Below are 23,234 nucleotides of genomic sequence, written 5' to 3'. Positions count from 1 at the left end.
TTTTTAAAAACTCTATTCAAATTACATTTTCTAAAAGTAGACAGACTAAAAATTAATAAAGCTTTAATGCCTAAAGACATGCAATTAGGAAAATGTTTAAATTACATAATCTCTTATACAAGTTTTACAATTTACAAGAAAATATTAATATCTTATACAGTAGGGAACCGATTATCCGGAACGATCGGGACCATCGCTATTCCGGATAACTGATTTTTCCGGTTTTCTGAATCGCTACAAAAAGCCGTTTTTTTATTGTTAAACTAAAAAAAACTGCCAACTATTGCCAACTAAAAAAAAAAAAAAAAATTGGAAATAATCTTAAAAAGAAGAAAAAACGATGAAGTAATACGCTAATAATTATTTCCAAAATGATGGTAAAGTAAACATCTTTAAAAAAAGAAAGAAAAATCCCGAAATCTTATGAGGAAAAAAAAATTATTTTTTTAAATGATGGGAAAATTTATCGAATTTCGTTCCGGTTTTTTGGTTTTCCGTTTTTCTGATTTCCGGATAAAAGGTTCTGTACTGTACTAAAAATTTTATTATTATTAATACATTTTTACTGACTAGCTTTCGTATTTATAATAATGAAACCTTGCAATCAAAATTTTGAAAACTTCCAACTAGCTATCAATCTTTACATGAGCTCTGTGCTTAATTACAATATATAAGTTTCAATAGTTTCCAGCCCGATAAAAACGGTATTTATTGTGATATTATCATCAAAGGGAACTGACAATCAAAATTTTGATTGCTTCATGAAAATACATGTTTCAATTATTTTCTTACAGTGACAATTTTTTCCTGTTTTCTACTGCTTTACACGCAAAATTAATCATAATATTATCCCCAAAAGGAATTTGGCATCACATAAAATTCCAACGAATTTACAACTAGCTAGAATACTAAAATTTTAACTAAAGGTTTGTGCTGAATGAGATAGTAAACTTTTTCTCCTCCTGGCGACTAAAAACAGAATCATCATATCTCCAAACAGAAATTATTTTCAACATAAATTTAAACTAAAAGTATCAGTTTTTTAATGTAGTTTTAACTCTGATGACATTACAAGTTTTAACGGTTTTTTGATCACTACAAACAGAAATTATCACCTTTTTATGGCTAAATGAAACTTAACTCAGACCAACTAAGAGTTTCATAGTACAACACACACGCATGCTTTACTACAATGCAAGTTAAAATCCTTTACTTACCACTACAAGCAGTATTTATTATTTTCAGCCTTTATAGGTGTTCTATGTGTAAACCTTTGGTCACACAGCTCAGCACTCATCAAACATTAGTTAAATTCCTGCCAGACTCCATTCAACCCAGTACTACAGTATTGACTACATATGGGACTTTTTATTGTAAAGGCTATGAGAAAGACATTGTTTCTTTACTCCTTTTGCTGGATTAAACAAAACTGCATATAAGGGTCACCGATCTGTCAATACCATTGATAATTACATGTTAAATAAGAGCCTGGCAAAAAACTGAATTACTTCATTAATGTGATCAAGAGCTCAAACATAAAACACCTGTAAGAGTTGTATACAAAACTTGATTTGTTAATGCAAGGTTTGTTTTGTAGCATTCATTTTTTGCTTATTTATTTAACTGTAGTAGGGAATTAAGAATAATCCTGCGCAAATGGCAGTTTGCTTGTCTCTAATATTCAAACCTTAATAATTCAGATGGTAAGGTTTAATATTAAATTTTATAAGTAAATATGTCAAAAAATAAACAAATGAATATATTATGAAAAAGAGTGTATTCTAAAATTTAAAAATCTGCAGAATAAAAAAAAATTGTACTGGCAGCTGGTATTCGCCCCAATGTTTATTTTCATTCAAAATAATTTTGAGAAATTAAAGTATACAAGCTTTAAACATACCTTCAGAGCACATAACAGAAAAATTATAAAGATACTCCTTCAATCCCAATAGACAACCAGCAACTGTGCTAACATTAAAAGTTTTTACTTTTGCACTCATCTAAAATAAATCAAAATATTTGCAATAAATTTTTAATAAGACAAAGCAAAGAGTTTCTAAATAGATTTATTAAATAATTATACACTAACTTGAGATTTAAGCTCTTGTAAAAACATAGACAAAACTCTTTCTTGATAAGGAATAAAATCTTCAGGATAATAATGAGCAATGATACCTATGAGGCATAAAACTTCTTCCTTAGCTAGAGAGGGAAAAAATTAATTAATGAGGTTCAAAAACATTACATTGCAAACATATAAATTTTAACTTTTTCTACATCAAACTTTTTTATATGTTTTACTACAACTCAAATTTTAAAAAAAAATTTAATATACAATTTTTAAATTCTTACACTAATAAAAAATAAAGTTCTGTCAATACAAAGAAAAATATATTATAAGTTTGAACTTTTTAGTATGTTACTGATATTTTTACTGTGTTGTTAATTTGTTCGAATATACCTCAAATCTTAAACAAATTTGTTTTATTTTACTGCTCCTAAAATAATACACAAGTAAAAAATAAAGTTCAGCAGTAAAAATGGAAAATGTATCATAAGCTTGGGCTTATTTATATGTTACTAATTTTGCTACTTTTTTAATGTCATAATACAACTAAAAAACTTACACAAATTTGTTTTATAACACAGTTTAACTATAATTAACGCATGAACAATAAAGTTCTATCAGTAGATATAGAAATGGTAACATAATTTAGAACTTTTTAATCAAAATATTTATGTTCCAAATCGAATTTAACAGTCAAAACTGTCTAAGAGGAAAAAAATTGAACAATATTCGGAAAAAATTTTAGATTAAATTTCATTGTTTCTTTTGTTTTTAACCTCTAATAAAGCATAAAAGTTGCTGGTAATTGCAAGAGTCTTTTTCCAAATTTCAGATAGATCATAAAATGACCATAGATCAAACTAAAGAAACTTTACAAAATAGAAACAATAATTAATATAATTAGTTGATATATAAAATAAACCATTTTACAAAATACAAACACCACATATGCGTATTCATTTTTTAATGATTTTTGGGTGACTTTGGAATTTCATGTCAAAATGTGGAGCAATGCAGCAGCATGAAATGATGCTACATGTATAATTTTTACTTTTAACTAACTTTAAAAAGAATAGAAAAAATTACAGAACACAAAATATAACAAAATAAAAAATTTTAGAATTAAATAAAAAATTTTACAATTAATAAAAAATATATATATATTAAATTATTAGATCTTTTATAGGTAGGAGTCAGGATACTTTTTGTCTGTTCTTCCAGTATATCCTTGTTTACAACCATCACAAAATATTACATATTTTTACATTTAACAGTAATTTACATGTTGATTTAACAATAATTTAACCCCAGATTATCCCTGCAGTGCACTTGTCCTAGATTTGCTCAAACAGCTTTGTCAAGACTTACGACCGGCAAAATAAAGTGTTTGACCTTCAGAGTGAAAGAAAAGACTTATGCCTATTGTCATTGCTCGGCCATCACTTCTCCATCTCATCTTTTGGATTGCATTGGTGCCTCTGTGAAGCAACTGATGAGTGATGGAGAGACTGTCTATGACTTGCTGATGCGACATGATCTTCTGAACTTGGTCTAGGGCTCTAGACCAAGGGGATAAGCAACAACAACAACAATAATTTAAGCAAAGTCTCAAGTTTTCATGGTCGCCAAGTATTACATTATTTAAACACAATTTTTATATTTTTTCTTCTTGAGCACTGTGCCAAGGCTTGACCAAGGCTGTCTCTCCACCAGACAATATTAGGCCATATTATACCATATATGTATTATGCCCATATATGTTAAGCACATGTTTTCCACATAGGAGTAATATTTTATTTCATATTACTCCTATCTGCTTTAATGCTTTTTCAACATCCTCCAGCCCCCAAAAGAGTGTACATTCTTAATAAGGTTTTTATCTTTACTGAATATGCATCATCATATCTATTTAAGTGATCTAACTATCTAATGTGAGATAATTATACTATTTTGACATTGTTAGGTATACTTTATTATGTAAGACATTTTACATATTTTATTGGATCAAATATTTTAATATATTTAACAGGTTCTCTTCAACTTTATGAAGCATCCAGTATTTATTTCGTAAAGTTCGGCATATCAAGCAAAATTCTTTTGTTTTCTTAAATTCTGATATAAGTTAGTTTCTAAAGCCATTATAGAAACATTTATTGAACGGAGATAATCTTTTTATTCTTATTTCAATTCTTATGTCATTACTCTTTAATATCATTGTACACACATATTTAAAGTGAATAACAGTTTTAAAAGTATAGTTATTAATTTTCAAAGGATTTATAATAGCAGTTTAGTATTATAATAGTTTTATTTGATTAAATCATAAATTTAGTTTCACTTCTATTATTGGTTAAATCTATCATCTTAGCTGCTTTCTAAAGCAACAAAAACATTAAAAAAACAAAGACATTAGCAACAGCTTGTTTAGTTTGCCCAATGATATCAATACTATCCTCAAAATAAAGAAGTAGGATTTTTTCACCTGAATAATTGAGTTTATGCATAATTAAGGTTCTCATAATTTTTATACTATTGTTATTTGAAATAATAAGGGAATAAAAAAAATTACAATACATATTAAAAGTATTTAAAAGAAAAAAGGAGGATACCTTTAGGAGACAATTTTGCCCCCGTAGTGAGTTGAAAAAACAAATCTTCAATAAGAGACTTGACATCAATTCTCTTTTCTCCATTATAACCATGACAAGTTTCTAAAATCTACAAAATTTTCACAAATTAAAAAGCTTAAAAAGTGATAAAAAAAACATATATGATACAAAATTAAATTAATTATTTTTCTTTTTTAGTATTTGATGAAAAAGAGGGTATAAAGTTTTAAGAGTTTTCTATCTTAAATACATAAACATAAAATAAAATTGTTACTTAAAAGCATATTAACCATCCAACAGACCAGTGAAAAGAGTTGCACTTAGATATTCTAAAAATTTAATCCTTGCAGTAGAAATTTTTAACATTAGATTAATCTATTTACTGAGTTTAATTTTAAAAATATTTTTTTTTAAATGCAAAAGATAATATACAAAATCTGTAAGTTTATTCTAATATAAATATGATTTCCAGCCACACAAAATTAAAACCAATTATAGATAAAACATAGTAAACTCTTCACTATCGGAGGAATCAAATGTTCAGACAATACAGTTGGATAAATTTTGCGGTTAATCCACAAAATGCCCATGTATATGTTTTACAGTTTTTGGAACAACTCTTCACTGATTATAATTCGTGTTTTTAACTACAATACTAATGAAAAAAAAATAAGCAAACTCATTTCATCCAATTTAAATCTTTACCTCAAATACAATTTCACATCAAAAAATTTTTGTATGACAGAATCATGGAGATAATATATATTGATACAGAATAGATTATGAGCAAATAAACAGTACAGTTTAATAAGAATTTATTATAGCATTTGACATCACAATCTTTCAAAACAATCAGAACTTGAATAAACCCAAAAGCGGAAAATCTACCGTGGATAAACTCAGAGTGAATAATTAGGAGTTTACTATCCGTGAAATATACTAGTTTTCTTGGATCTACAATCATGTAACTTTACATAAAAGATACAAATTACCCCTTTTGTTAAGAAATTAATCTTGGGTAATTTCTTTAAAGAAACGTATTCTGTTTCTTTTGCTGAGCACACACAATATGAGCCATATAAATGATGTATTTTTCATTAACAAAATAGCAGGTTATCAATAATTTTCATATCCAGTTAAGATATTTCAATTCTTTATTCTTTAAAAGAAATTGGCGTACAAAATTCAAATAGTTGTCTGGGTGATTTAGATCCCAATAACAAAATGGTTATTTATGTATATTATACACATTTTGCAAGCTGTTCTCTGGATCTCACCCTGAAATTTAATTATTATCCATCAGCCTATGTGGAAATATTTTATAAAGCATACTGCCAAGGAAATACTGCCATTACCAATAATTTAAAAAGGAAAAATTAATTTCAAAACTAAGAAAGCAGACCTTCTATAATTATCAAGTATTTTTATTAATGTTAATTAAAAAGCAAAAAAAGAAGAAGAAAATACATACAAACATAAAAAATGAAAGATTAATTTTTAACAAACTGTTTTCAAACTATAAATACATAATGTAACGAAACTAATTTTACCTTTGATATTGTTATCATGCTAGCCTTTTTCACTTCTGCTGTAGCATCACGTTGTTTCATATACTTTTTGCAGACTTCCTACCATTTAAAAAAAATAATAATAATGTTATAATTCTAAATCTATCAAATAATATACTTTCACAAAGATTTACTTTTTGGTAAGTAAAATACTAATAAAAAGCATAAATTAATAAATGATGCACGAGTTTAAAACTAAGCAAATAAAAGTCAATAAATAAATTTATCGAAACACATTTTTTTCATAAGTTATGTGTAACCTGAATGAATTAATTTAAATATATTTGTAAGTTAAATAAGAAATTTCAGTTTTATTTCAATTACAGCAATACTTTGATTAAACTACGCATTGGCACAAAACCTTATATGGATTACATAGCTAACATCATTTCTTAATCTTCTTTCATCAACAAACTCATTATTTAAATTCTTTTCTTTTCAACAGTGCAATATATTTAAATTTAATACCAAAAACTAACATCATTTTTAATAGTATAAGAGAAATATAAACTTAATTCTTCTCTTATACAATTGCCCTAGATAGCAGAACTCTTTCATTATGTCTTTAAATAACTCATTTGCATAGATCGGCATCTAATTATGAATCGTAAGCTTATCTCATTGATTTTTGAAATTAATTTCATTCAATTAATAATCCTTATCAACCTCCATAAGGCTTTTTCCTGATTCCACATGCACTGCAATATTTTACAAAACTATCACACATAACATAAGACATTTACTTTTAGCTAAATTACACTAGTAAGAATGAAAGGACGGATTAGAACAACAGAAATTACAATAGTATCTTAATTATTGTAATTTCTTTTACAGAACCAAAGCAACTGAATAGCAAAACATTTATTTGATACTTACATAAAATGATCTGTCTCATGTATAGTCATGGAGTACAAAAAGTGTATTTTATTTTGAAAACTTGGTGTATTATCATAGCATATTATTGAAATTTAAAAGAAAATAACTATATGAGCACTTGAAAAACACTTTGGAATCAACTTTGGTTAACAAAAGGATTAGAATGAAGGAGGTTACGGTTCTACAGTAATTTGTAAAACCTTAATTGACATGAATCATAGAAATAGATGCAAGAATTAAGGACCAATTTCTACTAAGGTCCCTAATTAAGAATGTATAATGTTGCTTTTATGGGACATTCTGCTACTTTTTTGCAAACAATGTAAAATTCTAATGTTAATACCTTTTCAAAGCTCAACTTTTTTTACATAAAAATCAAGTTAGTGCACAGTTTGATCATATTGTATACAGATTTAACATATATTTATATTTTAAACTGCAGTTCATCACACATGCGACGTAAAAGTTATTCAACACTTAGAATAACAATTTTTATTCTTCCTTCAACATGAAATTAATTTTTTTCAGAATTATTCACACATCAGGCTTTTCTAGGTAATCAAGAAAGTTCAGTAGATTACTTAAAATTTACTATGTGTTCGAAGACTTCTTTAGAAACATACTTACTTACTCTGTGTAAGGCAAATAGAGTGTCGCCACATAGACAGTTTTGCTTTTAAATTATAGTTTCAATCAAGACAAATAATTATATAATAAAATTTTTAAAAAAATTTTAAATATTAAAAATTTTATTCTTTAATTTAAAAAAAAAAAATTTTAAAAAATAGCTTTAAAATTTTTTTTAGTTATTAAAACAAAATTTAGATATTTTTTCCCCATTAAATTATTGAAATCTTACATAAATTAGAATAGTTTCCTTTAATTTGGGTAAAAGTTCAAAAAAGTCTCTGCTCTTAAAACGGTTAATAACATGAACATTTTATTCAAATCAAATACATTTTCAAAATAATTTACTTTGGTGAACACATTTTACAAATAAATAAGTAATAATAAGCTTTTATCAATCCTTTATCATAATGAGAACTCACCAAAATATCAAATCCATATTCTCCAATCAGGGAACCACTGCTTTCAATGATATCATTCAGCAACTTAAAACAATTCAATTTGACATTTCTCAGCTATTAAAAAAAAAAAAAACATAGATTTTCAATATAGTAGCATTAAAATTAAAAATAGAATTATTAAGTACTAATATTTAAGAAATTATTGTTATTTTTTATTAAAAATAATAATTATCTTTATTTAAAAATTCACTTATGCCTCTATCACACGAGAGAAAAATATGTGCAACTGCAAGTGTAAGTGAAACTCTAAGCGCAATTCCTCCGTTCGGAGTTGCCGAAAGGGTTGCTTAATTGCCTGAACGGTTGCATGTAATTGGGTTACCATATTTTGTTATTTATCTTTACTTTTGGCTCATATTTTATTTTATCATATTTTATTATATCATAGTTTCTGAACGATGTTCGTAAAGGGAGGAAAAAGAAATCACAGACGCTGTAGAATATTGATTGATTTTGATTTAATTTTTTACATTTGTATTTGTGTTAAGTCTTTTTTTCAGCAGCAAATTAAAATTCTAAAAAACTTTATTTCCCCAATAGTGAAGTAGCATAGTATAAAAAGGATTATGATTTCTACCTCATAATATGAGATGATATTAAGATATCATTGAATTTCATGCTGCGTCCCTGAAAGGATAAGGGGGTGAAAGGGAGATGGACTTAAATACATGCTGCGTCTCTAAAAGGATAAGGGAGTGAAAGGGGGATGGACTTAAATACTATCTAGAATTTTGACAATTTTTTTTTATCTTGATTTGAGTGACTAAGGTATAAAACATGGTGCGTAGCGTTTTTGAAAAGTGCTTATTTTCGATTTTCATTTTTTAAAGGCCCTTAAAGGTGCTTTTCTTAATGGGTGTTTTTAAAAGGTGCTTTATTTTCCCTTTTCGAAAATGAAATTTATGAAAGGGAATGTCGATTTTCGCCACGTATTATGTAAAAACGTGTTTTTCACATTTTTCTATTTCACGTTTTCAGAATTCATTCAACCACGATCAATTTCAGCGCACCGTCAGTCCATAGCATATGAAAGCGCCAATCATTTTACAGGTTTGGTAAAGTACTTGTGAGTCCGCATGTGCGTCTAGTGAGCTGGGTTCGGTGAGATCCTTGCTTTCTCATGTGCAACTCTGCTGTATTTTGCAAGATATTCTCAATTTCAGGCTTTATTTTTCACCCTCTGAAATCGAACCGAAAAATCTCTTGATCATTTTTTAATGGCTAATATAATCAAGAAAAGAGTTCTTTGTCAAATTCTAGTTATTTTATCATGATCATGTGAAGTCTGAGATTTATTTTTGCATTTTGTCAATTTACATAGTGCTTAAAAATATTTTTTGAGTGCCTAAAATGTTCTTAAAAGTTGCTTATTTTTTGCTGAATTTGGCTCCGCACCCTGTAAAAGCATAGTTTATTTATATATATTTACTATCTAACATGCTAGCTAGGCAAGTGCGGTATCGTTATCTATGTATACACTAAATCGAATGAGAATAAAAACAAGCTGTCTGATTTAATAGTTTAGCTACTCGAAAATTTATAAAAGTTTCATGTGTAGAAAGGACAATTTTATGACTTATACCATTTTATGCAACTGACATTGCTATCTAAACAAGTAAGGCATTTCTTCAAATTTAATTTTTTAAGCTTAATTAAAAAACATAGTTCTTTGAAATAATTCTTTAGAAGAAATGAGGGTTTAATGTATGAAATATACAATTTTTGACTTTCCTTTTGCTCATAAAATATTTATAACATCAAAACTATTAGTTCTATCAAATCAATTCTATTTTTTTAATTTAGTCTAAAAAATACATAATAAATAATGTCTATACTACAATGTGTCAGAATTTTATTGTCATCAAATTAATTTACATTGCATTAAGGAATCATCACGCCCGGTGGCTGAGCGGTAGCTCTTCGCGCTGTCGTGCCACAGGTCCCTGGTTCGATCCTCGGGCCGAGCAAGGTTGACTCAGCCTTTCATTCCTTCAGTGGGTCGATAAATGAGTACCAAGCATACTTGGGAGCTAAACACTGGGGGTTTCACGTATGGCTGAACACCTAACCGGAACAAATGCTCCTGCATCCCAGAGCCTAAAGGACAAGAAAACTGAGGTGGGCACAGAAGGCCTTGGTCCTCTGTGGGCTGTCGCGCCGCTGAGTTTAGTTTAGTTTTTAAGGGATCATCAATTTTATTCATTTACACATTGCATATCAGGAATATCACTTTTATGAAAATTATTTTTTCCAATTTCTTAGTAAAATTGTTTTTTAAATATAAGAGGATTTTCAATGTCATACTTACAATTTATCATTGTAAAATTTAAAACATTCTTTATTGATATGAGATAATTTAATTAAAAATTATAGGATTTATTTTAGGACAAATTTATTGTAATATACAGTATATAAATTAAAATTTATTTATAACTATGAAAAAAAAAAACAATATTTTATTAAGAACATACTTTTTATGTATCATATTATTTTGTTACAGACTTTTACGTGTTTTGTTTTGCATTTTAAATAATACAAGAATCAATTTAAAAAACAAAACATTTATTGTCAAGTGAAACATTTAGAACATTATTCATTTTCATTTCTTATTTTTTAATTTCTTTCATAAAAACAGTATTGTATCTCTTTCCTTCTTCACCAGACAAACCTTACAGGATTATACGAAATATCTGAAATAAAAGAAAGAAATCACTTTCATGATAAAATTTTACCAACACATTATTAGAATAAGAGAGATTAAATACCATTAATTTGAAATCATTTAAGCCCTTAGGTATCCCCTTTAAACTTATTTTAAGTTTGACAGATATTTTGATTAGAGTTCTAAGATTATTCTATACACTAATGAAATATGGCAGGTATATTTGGTTTTGTAGTTCTTATGTTTGGATTGAAATTTGTTTTAAGAAAAATAGATTGTATTTATGATCGAAGACTACTAAAAATTTATGTATATTGAAAAATTAGTAAGGTACACTTACATACTTACTGTCATTGTAGAAAAGCTAAGTATCAAAATATAAATGTGAAGTATAAATAAAAAGTAAAGTATCATTAGTAAATCATCACACACACACAAAAAAAAAAGATTAGAGGGGATGAATGTAGAAACAGACAAGGAGATTGGAAATTTGCATTTTAGATTTTCAAAAATTAAAAGAATTCTTAGGGAAGAATAAAATAATTAATTCACAAATAATTATAATAATAAAAAAATTTCAAATAATCGGACACATGCTTTTACAATCAACAGTAATAAAGTTTAAAATTTGAAAATAAAGAAATATAAGCATTATTATATTTTATGTTATAATAATGTAACAAAGTTTGGCGAGTTGCTTGGCGAATATTTCAAAGTAAAGCTTTTCGCCAGTATAAATCTTTACATATATAAAAATAGAAATTATTTCCATTTAAAGTAATTAAAACTTTGATCGGAACAAATTATAATAAGTTTTAATTTTATTAGCTTAAAATAAATAAATATTTTAAAAGAAAATTTATCTAGAAAATAGTGTACTATACTCACCGATACTAAAATGATGTGCAGGTTCCTGTTATGGTAGTACATCAACTGCATTGAGATGGTTATTTCATCGTGTGAAAGTATTTTTAATGCTTTGATTTTAAAGAAAATGTTATTATTAAACTAAAAAACTGTTCCGTTTCGTCTATAAAAAAATTTCATCCGATCATACTCTTCACCAACATCGCCGCCATTTTTATTTACATTTGTATACGTCATCACATAAAATTGAAACGTCATAAAAGCAAACGATCTGATTGGTTCATGAAAGAAATTGCCTGAACGGTTGCAGATATTTCGTGCAACCGTGATTTCTATATCACACGAGCAATTTTTGGAGAAATTTCACTTACAGTTGCACTTACACTTGCAGTTGCACGTATTTTCTCTCGTGTGATATAGCCATTACTTTATAGTCATTATTTAAATCATTAAAAACAGAAGAAATGTTTTATAGAAACATATCTTTCAAATTAAAATGAAAAAATGAGCTAAAACAATCTAAATACCTGGAAAAGGTTGAAAAATAAAACATTTCCAATTAATTATAAAATATAAAATAGAGTAATATCTAAAAAAAAGTTTTACTGTTTACTTTTATAATTTATCTGTTTGTTATAATACAACCTGCGTTAGAAAATGATAGTAATTTACAACTGTAATCTGTTTTGAAATTCACTCATCAGCTTTAAATTTCCCTTCTCAATAAATAATAACAAAGATGAAAAAAATTATCTAAAAAAAACAACTTTTTTGAATAGCCACTGGTACTAGTTCTGAGTACTTAGACTGATTTTTTAACATGTTATATTCAAACACTACTTTAACTGCAAACTAATTACAATTGCAAGATTTTTCTTTCTAATGCATTGCTCACACAGCAGGACTACCCAAGCTTTTTAACCAAAGCAATGAAACATTATTAAATACAGATCCCTGCAACTTTTAATTATTTCTCAAGTTTAATAACATTAATCAGCCTATTACATACTAATTAGGCTGATGGAGTAAAATATCAGTATGAAAATAAGCATGTAAGGTAGGTAGTTGAAATACTCAATTGTATCCACAAAACTATAATACCTTTAAATAATAAAATTTTACCTCTTTCACTATCAATAGGTTTCTTAAAAGACTAAGAATTCCATCATTGCAGAAAATTCGTGCATTACCAATTTCTAAAATAGCAAAACATGCATACATTAATACACATAACTTTTTAAAAAAACTATTATAGCTACACATTAAAATTATTTTCAAGATTGTGATGAATTAAAAAATTTATTGTTTATCAGCTGTATCTCATAACACTTCACTTTGTAATATTTGAAAATTTAGCAAAACACATGGATAAAAACTCATCATTATTAATTAGAAAGGTTAAATGCATAGCACAATGATCACAATATCAAAATAAAAATTATCATTTAAGATCATATTACATTAGTTTCTAAACAAATAACGAAAATCATTATCTAAGGAATAGAAAAACAGACATATCAAATTGATAAAACTTTTAAAGGTAACTTAATTTTTTAAAAAAAAAGGAATAATTTGAAATAATAAATAGTGTCTTTGCTTCTCTTATGACTTAAAAATTTATTGTATACACTTTTCCTATAAGCTTGCACAACACTTGTGAAAAATATTTTTTTTTTCATAACGATAACATTGTGTATTATTAAAAATTGAGCTATATGATTTTTTCCTTCAATTACATGAAAGCTAACAGGGAAATTTCCGTATCATGACCTATGTCAGAATAATCACCAAGTCTTGGCAACTTCCGGGCAGCGGTCCACGCAACACTAAAAAAAACACCACAAAAAGGGATGAACTTGAAGGGTAGGTAAAACTCGTGGGGAGATTTCAGTATCGTGTTCTGTGGCAGAATAATCGCCAAGTCTTGGCAACTTGCGGGCAGTGGCCCTAGAGAAACTAAAAAAAACATCACAGAAAGGGACCGACCCAACTCAAAAGGTATAATTCATAGCTATCCCCAAGCAAACAAATACATATTTCTTAAAAAAAAAAAAAAAAAATTGGAAGTTTAAAATCTATTTGGTACCTTGTTGACAGTAATAAGGGCGACAGATCACGATATGAAAATATCTTCTAACTCGTAGTCACCCGAGGCAAATCTCACAAATTTTTGTTCCCTTTAAAAAATAATTTCTGGTTTAAAATCAATCTGGCACCTTGGCGATTGTAGTTGGTGAGGCAGATCTCGATACGGAAATGCCTCCTAGCAGTGATATAGAAATGAATGAAGAAGAGACTGAATGCAGCAGTCTCTATAAGTAATATACATAACCATATTCGTATCTAGACAAAGCACAACACATATTTTTCTAATTAGTTGTAAATACAAGTACTTTAGTGCAGATGGCACTATCACTGGGGAGACTTCCGTATTGTGAGTGGTGGCAGAATAATCGTCAAGTCATGGTAACTTCCGGGTAGCAACACGTGAGAAACTAAAAAAAAAACATCATAGAAAGGGAGTAACTCGAAAGATAAAATTCATAGTCCTTCCTTAGCAAATATTTACATTTTTTATTGTAAAAAAATTTGTATGTTTAAAATCTATTTAACACCTTGGAGATCAGTTTGCGGGACTGATTATGATACTAAAATATCTCCCTATCACTTTCAGATGCAGAAATGTCTCCCCTTAAAAACTGTAATTATGTATCAAATCTTTGATAATTATTAAGTCTACATTTACCTTTTGTTAGATAAAATTTAAATCTTTAATAATATAACCTTTATTAGAAAGTCACAAGAATGTAAAATTCTTTTATTTTGAGGCAGAGATTCTAAATAATTTTCTCCTTTATCTTCAATTACAATAGAAAAAATCACAGGACTCCAAGTACATATAAGTAGCATATTACGTCTTAGACAAATAATCTACCTGTTAAAATGCATTATTAGAATTTAAATCAAAAAATAGAGAATATCTGACAAATAAACTACAGAAAGAAATATTAGTGGTATATGTGGAGCAAATTAGTTTTCATTTTTGAAAAAGTATTTTACCCCTTTCCTGTTCTTTTAAATCAAAGTTTAAATAATCATCATGAAGTTTCTGTATTGTCTCTAAGATAGAAACTTCTTTTTCAGAGATCGAATCAGAGTCTTGAGCAAATTTCAGAGAGTCCAAATGACTCTGAATTAAATCTAAGAAATCCCCCATATTTGCAAAATATAATATAATTCTTATACATTAACTTTCTCCTTAATAAAAGCATTAAAATCTTCTGACAACATAGCAGACGGCCTACAACTGTTTTCAAATTTTGCGTGATTTATCTTGAATGATGTACTATGGTTACAGTTACGGTTAGATTATAGTTTGATAAGTTAATACTATTATTCATTAAATTTTAAAAAAGTTTCGAACGCAAAAATTTATAAAAAGATTGAGGAAACATAATTAAATCTAGTGAAATTAACTAATTATTTTAATTTGAATTATATATAAAACATCTCAACTCAAGCAGTTATATGATTCACGAGTTTCATAGATTATAAGGAACCCATAAGAAGAAATGAAGGTCCCATCTTTCCGGTGGCAACGAAAAATGGGTTACCTTTTTCAATCATCGTGGCGACTTTTTCTATCTGTTAAATCACCAATGATCATGCTCATATTTGTGATGGCCGATGGCTTGTTAATTTCACGTACTGAAATTTTGCAGCATGGAATAGATATCTAATCTGTTGTGGTAAGTAAATATTAATATGTTAATTTTACATATTCATTTTATTTGTTTTTAACTAATTAAATTTGAAAACATAGTATAAATGTTAATATATTACGTTCTATAAAACGTAAACATCAATAGTCTTTCTTTATTTCGGAAATATTTGCTCATCTGAATATATAAACAATTGTTTTCTAACTTTTTGACAATGTCAGTAAATTCTTGTTTTAAATTCTAAAAAATTCTCAAATGACTTCATTTATCAAGGACACAAAAATTCATCCCTTCCAAAATTAAATTTTCTTTTTTTACTCCCTTCTATTTTCATTTCAAATATGCTTGATTTACTTATTCCATCACTAGATGGCAGCTCTGCATTATGAAAACTTGAAAAATCATTAAGGTGGTCCTAAAGCCGTATACCTGTAATGTTAAAAACCGCCGAACAGTTACACAGATTAAATAGCGTACACGACATTTAAGAATCTTGTTAGCCAGAACCTAAAATGTTTATTTTTGGAAAATTAGGTTGTGAATTATTTTTAAAAGCATATAAAAGTTTTGTTACATTTGATTTTGTAGTTCTGGTTCTGGAAATTAGATGGCGCTACAAGGCTACGAGAAATGTGAATTTACCGCTAGTGAGGACAATTTGCGAAAAAAAGCATAAAATACTTATTTATATTCTCATTAATTGCAAATTCTTTTTGTTTTAGGTATTAATACAGATTGTTAGCTTTATTCCAATAGCAGTTTTAAAACATTTTATTCAGTATTTAATTTGTTTAACTGTTCGGGAGAAAAGTCACTAATTAATAATTTTTCCAGCATCGAAAATCAGAATATTTTGTTTTTTCAGTTGTTTACGAACGAGCTTGAAAGAGAGTTATTCAGGATTTAGCGACTAGCATCAGCAATTTTAATGTTTACATTGATATCACGTAGCTTTCATTTATGTTGTTTCTTCACATTTAAATTCAAAATAAACTTGAAAGTTGAACCAAAGAAAAATCGTTGGAAATCTAGATGCAAAGGTGTTAAAACATCGTATTTCTTATGTTAAAAGTGTTAAAACTTAGAGACATAAGAATAATTTAATCTACATACTCTGTTGAAATTTCTGGCAAATGTCTCAAAATAAAATTATCTGCTAGTTAGTTTTACTAATATTTATACGCTACTAAAATATTTCTATCAAAATCGTTATATTTTCTAAACGAATAAGAGCTCAATATTTTTTTATTTTCTCAAGAATCGGAAGTTTAAAAAATTGTATTTAATGTTAGCACGTACACAAAAAATCAATTTCAGTCTTGCATTATTTGGAAATTATTATTATCAAATAAAATAGATGACCCTGTTAATTAATGACCTATTATTAATAATTTTTTAAAAATATATATATAACGATTGAGGTGTTAAATTCACTTTTTGTGTATTAAGTGTTGATGGCTGATAACTGGAATTTCTCAAAAGAATTTTAAAATTTGCAAGCATTTTTTCTTCAAAAGCATCTACTAGATTTTTGAGTACGGATAATTTAATTAAAAAATATAGCTTTACTTTTGAGTATTTTATTTGTTCAAAAAGCAGTATTGTGATGGCAAATTTTGCAATTTGAGAGAACTAAAATTTACAAATTTTATAAATATGATCTTTCTTTTTTTTCTTCTAAAAATAGCATGTTGAACTTTTGCAATTTATTTTAACTGCAACTAATTTTAACTAGAACCTGGTTACAGTGGTTTCACTCTTTTTATTTATTTGTTTATTTTATAACATAATTTAAAGTTTATTATAATAATAAAGAGTTGTTACCTTATGCATACACATACATTTATTAATTTTTTGCCCATTTAAATTTTATTATATTTAAATTATATTATATAGATGAATATTGGAAAAAAAATTTAAGCAATTTTGCATGAATAAAAAATGCTTAATTTAGGATTATCATAACAAAAACAATCAAACGACAGTATGCCATGCTCCTGTATACATTCCTACTGCACCCTATTAAAAGAAATTTTCTACATAAGCAAGGTATACACACTTCCTTTGAAATAATGGCATTGAGTAGAGTACACACTGTGTGATTTTTGTGCCTTAAGCCCTTGGTTTTTCAAATTAACCATGTTTATGATTATAAAAAATTATTTGAAAGTATTTACATTTTTAAATGTAATATAGAAGATTTTTGTACAAGTATATCCTTCAAAATAAGGCACATTAAAGCAGTAGCATTTAATTGAATATATTAAAAATTTATGATTATTCTGTTTGCGCTTTTGAAATTCGAATAATACTTTTATTTTCGTCCAACTAAGATTATTAAAACCCTTTTATATAAGATAGGTTAAATTTAATTATGTCAAATTATAATTTGAATACCTTCAGTTTGAAAGCCTTTGTTTTTTATTAATATTAAAACATGCAGTCTATAAATGTTGATTATTGCTTCAATTTTAAAATATCATTTTTTAAAAGAAACACAATTGTCTAATAATGACTGATGTTTTATAGTTTTGCTAAATGGTATAATAGAATTGTATTACCAGTGCTTTTGCAGATGACTTTTTTACCTTTTTTTTCATTCCATCTGATTAAGAAAATGTTTAAAAAAAGTTTATCTATTTTCAATGGTTTCGATTATATAACTTCAGTTTTATCCAGGATTGGCATGATTCTTTTTTTTCTTGAGACATTCATTTGAGAAAAAAGAAAAATTTTAATGCAGAATTTATCCCTATATTCACAGTGTTGTTAAGTTTTTTTAAATTTTGATTTTATCAATATTAAAAGTCGTATCTAAAGTAACAAAAAGGAAAGAAATGTATGTAAATTATTTGATGTCAAAAATTACCTGATAAATGTAAAAAGATACTAGTATTTGTTAATAAAAGCTCCATGAAACCTTCAAATTGTACCATATATAAATAATAATGTTAAATAATTTGTTGCTTAATAACCATTATACATATTTAGTGTTGTTTATCTGTTAGCAAAAACTTTAAAAATTCTGCAGCAGTTCGATCAAAGCCTAAGAGGTTTAAATTAACACTCTTTGCATTAGAATTCTGCAAATATTCTTTACTACTTTTTTCAAAATAATTTTATATAGTGATATAGTTGAATAAAATGACCAATCTAAGTCCTGTAAAAGTTATTATACAAATAGTGACGAAAGTTAGGTTTTGTGTTCGAACTACTAAATTCTTTTTCAGTCTTCCTGTTTTTATATAATTTAAAATTTTGCTTCCTTTGGCAATTTTTTTATGTTTTTATTTAAAAAAAAAAACTTTATTCTTTTAAATGTTACAAAAGTTTTAAATGTAACCACTAATTAAGAAATGCAGTCCGGAAATATAGTTGATTTTTTTTTTTTTTGTATTAGCTCAATTGACCATCAGAAACATTTTATTAAAATTATTTGCCATGGTAGATTGTTTTTACCTCTTATTCAAAATATTTACCTTATTTTTACCCAAAATGATGAGTTAAATTAAAATGTTTTCCTTAAATTAAAGGAATTGAGACCAAAAATATGTTATATGGTTATGAAAATCATATTTCTAATCTCAGTTCTTCGGATGTACTTTTTATGTCTTGATCAAAGTTGTAACAATTGAACTGAAATTGTTGAAATTTTTTTTTTTTTTATTTAAATTGAATATTTTTTTTTTTTTTTTTTTTTTTTTGTGAAATGATTATTTTTTAGCTTTGATGGATTCCCTCTCCATGAAATCTTCACTATATTAGGAAACTTGTCTCTATTTATATTTTTACCTTAGGTTATGCAATTTGGAACTAAAATTATAAATTTTATTTTGTTGTGTTTAATAACAGACTTAAATCACAAAATTTATTAAAGACATGTGATGTAACTACCAATATGATTATTAAACATTGATTCACTACACACAGCCATGAACTTAATACAACTCTCATGGCTAAAGCTCAAAACCTGGTGACCTTAATCCAGCTCTCCTGGTCATAATCCAGCTCATAATTTATTTCTAATCTCAGTTCTTCGGATGTACTTTTTATGTCTTGATCAAAGTTGTAACAATTGAACTGAAATTGTTGAATTTTTTTTTTTTTATTTAAATTGAATATTTTTTTTTTTTTTTTTTTTTTGTGAAATGATTATTTTTTAGCTTTGATGGATTCCCTCTCCATGAAATCTTCACTATATTAGGAAACTTGTCTCTATTTATATTTTTACCTTAGGTTATGCAATTTGGAACTAAAATTATAAATTTTATTTTGTTGTGTTTAATAACAGACTTAAATCACAAAATTTATTAAAGACATGTGGTGTAACTACCAATATGATTATTAAACATTGATTCACTACACACAGCCATGAACTTAATACAACTCTCATGGCTAAAGCTCAAAACCTGGTGACCTTAATCCAGCTCTCCTGGTCTTTCACAAATACAGAGGGGATGAATTGTGGCGTAACTACCACTACTATTTTTTAACATCAATTCACTTATATATAAGACATGATAACTTGATTCAATTTTGAGACACCTTTTGATAGATGAAGGTTGGCATTGTCTAATGACTCGTTCACTGCAAAGTCTCTCTTTTCTTTTCTTTATTTATGGGGTACTCAAAGCCAGTAAAATTTTAGGATATGGTGCAACTCTAATTCAAGCATTCGTTACATCAGTAATAATCTTTTATTCCAGCTCAACATCGAAAATAAAAGTGGACCTCAAATTTATATTAATATAGTAATTATTAAGATAAGTTTTGACTTTGATACTTTTTATACAATCCAAAAAGAGTTTTATTTTATTTTTCTTTAAGTAAAGAAAAATTGGTACTTTAAAAAAAATTAGGACACGAAACAAACATATTGTTTTATTGATTTTCCGAATAATTTATTCCGTATTCGACGACATTTGCTGATCACCTAATTATTTATTTGGTTCACATAATTGTGAGTAGTGACTTGTTGCGAAATGAATCGTTTAAAATAAATTGAAGTTTAAAAAAAAAGAGAACATTTGTTAGTTTCACAAACTGATAATTTTTTCATATTTTAATATCTTTAATTTAATAATTTTTTAAGTTACTTCAATAGTGATGCTTTCTGTATTTATCTTTTAAATAATAAGTATAAAAAACAAAAAAACGAAATATTCATAATATTGAATAATGGAATATGCTGTTACAAGAAATAATAAGCAGCTTTCGTTAAAAATATGAAATAATATAGTAATGCATTAGCTTAATGTTTTAAAACATTTCTAATTTAATTACTAATCTCCTAACAAAAAAAGAAAAAACAGACTGGACATCATTTACCAAGGCCGGATTTACGTATAAGCTGTAGCTTGGGGCCCCGAGATACTTCTTTTCTGCATTATCGGACATAATAAATATAAATAAATGACTGAATAAAACAAAAAACTTCATTGTCATTAGAATGAAACATATCATCTTTCAAGCAATTTAAGTATTAATAAATTATTTATAAATAAATTTTTTAGTTTAAAAGATAAAAAAGTTTTTTTTTATTTAACCCCTTCATTCGATCATTAGACTATTTAATATCTGTTTCTAAGGATCAGAATTTTCCTTTTGTTTTACTTTAAAAGTGTACAAATTATATATTCAATGCTTTCATGTGATATGCAGCTGTTTTAAATAGCACTTAAAAATATCTAAAATGACTGAAATTGTCAATTCAAAAAACAATTACTTTTGAATATGAAATTAAATAACTACACACGTTTGTTTTGCAATCTCATTTTATATAGCATTATTTAGAGGAGAGAGTTGCGTGTGGATGTGATGATGACGTAATGAAAGAGGCATACAAAAAAAGCAAATTTCAGTTAAAATCCTCAATATTATATTTTAAACTCCTCGAAAAATGTAGTAAAAGAGGTATGCAAATTAACTGTCGCAATCATATTAATATTAAGTAAGAACGAAACAGAAATGATAATGTTGAATCACAAATGAGACAGGTGGTATGAAAGACATCGAAACCTATTTGATTGGTAAAACTAGAAGGCGTTTCTAAAATTCTGAAATCTATCAGGCTTTAATTTTTTTTCTGTCACAAAATTTATCAGTAATTAAAAATAATACATTTATTCCCAATATTGGTTTTGTTTTTTCGTTGATTAAAATGTTTAACCTTAACAGATAGTTGTCTTTTAAAACATTCCATTCCATAATAAAATTCATTCCATATTCTACAATTGTAATTATCTAAAACTAATTGATATAAAGCATTAGTGTGTTTCATTGATATGTTGAATGCTCGTTTTGACTGGATGCTGCTCTTGCACATCCTAGCCACTATACACAAAGAGACGAGCTGATACTTCAAACCCGTATTACATTTATTCTCTCTGATATTTAATAGATCCTTTAATAAATCCTTAAAAATATAAGCCAAAAATTTACATAAATAATGACAATTTTTATTCTTGCACTAAAATTTAACAAATGTACTTGAAACAATTAAAAAGAAAGCAAAAGTAATGAAGAAATATTTTTAATGTAAACATCAATTAAATAATATCAGCTTACGAAATGTTCTTTTTATTTTTACAAACAGTATTAATATAACGGCCCTCACCTGCTCCAGGGTGTAGGGACTGCTGGATTGCGAATTGACAAGGCTACTGATTTGAATATTAGTAGTCGTAAACTCGAAACTGGGTTGGCTGTGCAATGACTGTTATAAAATAAATTAATAAATGTGGGCGGGATAGCCTGGTTGACGGGGCTCTTGACTCGTGTTCGTGAGAATTGGAGTTTGAATCCAGCCGGCAGAAGAATACCCATGTATAAAATGGTGACTGACGCATGTTAAATCTGTTGGGGTCACAAAGTCCTCCAAGTTCTCATAAGAAATACCTCTGGGTACTGATCCAGCAGTTCCCTTGTCTTCTGGCTTCGGTTCAAAATTACAAGGCTACCGAGTTAAACATTGGTAGTCGTGAACAATTGAGAATCGTAAAGAAAAAACAATTGAGAAAAAATTAGCAAAAAATCATTAAAAATTGCAAATAAAATATATTCAAAATGAAATTTAAAAAAACTCTGTTAAATATATAGTGGCCCTTCCAGCATGCCAAATTTTTACTCTGTGCTTAAAATTTGTTTCTGTTGTAACTTTTTTCTATCGTTCAAAAAATATGTGCAATAAAAGAAAGGTTCTACATTATAGTCTCATCACAATTAATATATTTAACAATAAAGTAATATCAAATTTTTAAAAATATTTAATGTTAATACTCAACAATAAAAAATAATGACAGTTTACTTTAGGTGTACAGAAATAGAATTGAACTTATAAGGGCTCCACCAAGCTTAAATCCGGCCCTGTCATTTACTGATGAGATTTGAGATTAAACCTTACTAAACTGATGCCAAATGTTGATAATTACTTATTAAAGTATCAGGTTCATCCCTCCCTCTAAAAGCATTTATTTATTGCTTAGTTATTTTATATAACAGATAATAAATTTTAATTTGACTCGTTTTAATTTGAATTTAATTAATAAATGTATAAAATTAACATGTGTTTTTTCTTAAGTTTTTCACACTACACTTCTCTACAGTTAAAAATTTATATCTGTCACAGTAAGTAGCACTATACCAGCTGTCAAAAATACATTTGAAGTTGATGAATTTACAAAAAATTAATATCAGGTAAGCAGGGGTCTACGAGACAAAAAAGTTTGGGAACCAATGATCTAGGAGATAACGCAGCTTGTTTTGTCAATAGAAT

At 27.1% G+C, this 23,234-nt stretch overlaps 1 protein-coding gene and 1 long non-coding RNA gene across 3 annotated transcripts in view; both read right to left on the bottom strand.

Moving 5' to 3' along the window:
* LOC107455055 (DNA-dependent protein kinase catalytic subunit) overlaps positions 1-15,069 on the bottom strand; it is a 136,846-nt gene extending 121,777 nt beyond the window's left edge. For both annotated transcript variants that reach the window (XM_087166084.1, XM_087166086.1), the window contains exons 1-7: positions 14,799-15,069; positions 12,861-12,934; positions 8,171-8,263; positions 6,228-6,305; positions 4,678-4,786; positions 2,090-2,202; positions 1,901-2,000 (exon numbers count right to left, since the gene is read on the bottom strand). In XM_087166084.1, coding sequence (XP_087022210.1) covers positions 1,901-2,000; positions 2,090-2,202; positions 4,678-4,786; positions 6,228-6,305; positions 8,171-8,263; positions 12,861-12,934; positions 14,799-14,955 — 724 coding nt within the window. In that variant the 5' untranslated portion in view covers positions 14,956-15,069. The remainder of the gene's footprint in view (positions 1-1,900; positions 2,001-2,089; positions 2,203-4,677; positions 4,787-6,227; positions 6,306-8,170; positions 8,264-12,860; positions 12,935-14,798) is intronic.
* LOC147808171 (uncharacterized) lies at positions 10,755-12,123 on the bottom strand. Its single transcript, XR_015434924.1, has 2 exons — positions 11,760-12,123; positions 10,755-10,899 (listed from the first exon to the last, which is right to left on the bottom strand). It is a non-coding gene; the product is annotated as an uncharacterized LOC147808171 (long non-coding RNA).
* Positions 15,070-23,234: the final 8,165 nt, after the last annotated feature.

The sequence above is a fragment of the Parasteatoda tepidariorum genome, chromosome 6 (assembly GCF_982258835.1).
Source record: "Parasteatoda tepidariorum strain Cologne lab strain chromosome 6, Ptep-v5.0, whole genome shotgun sequence".
NCBI lineage: Eukaryota > Metazoa > Arthropoda > Arachnida > Araneae > Theridiidae > Parasteatoda > Parasteatoda tepidariorum.
Note: the sequence above shows the minus strand (reverse complement) of the source record. Positions and strands in the feature narration are given on the sequence as shown.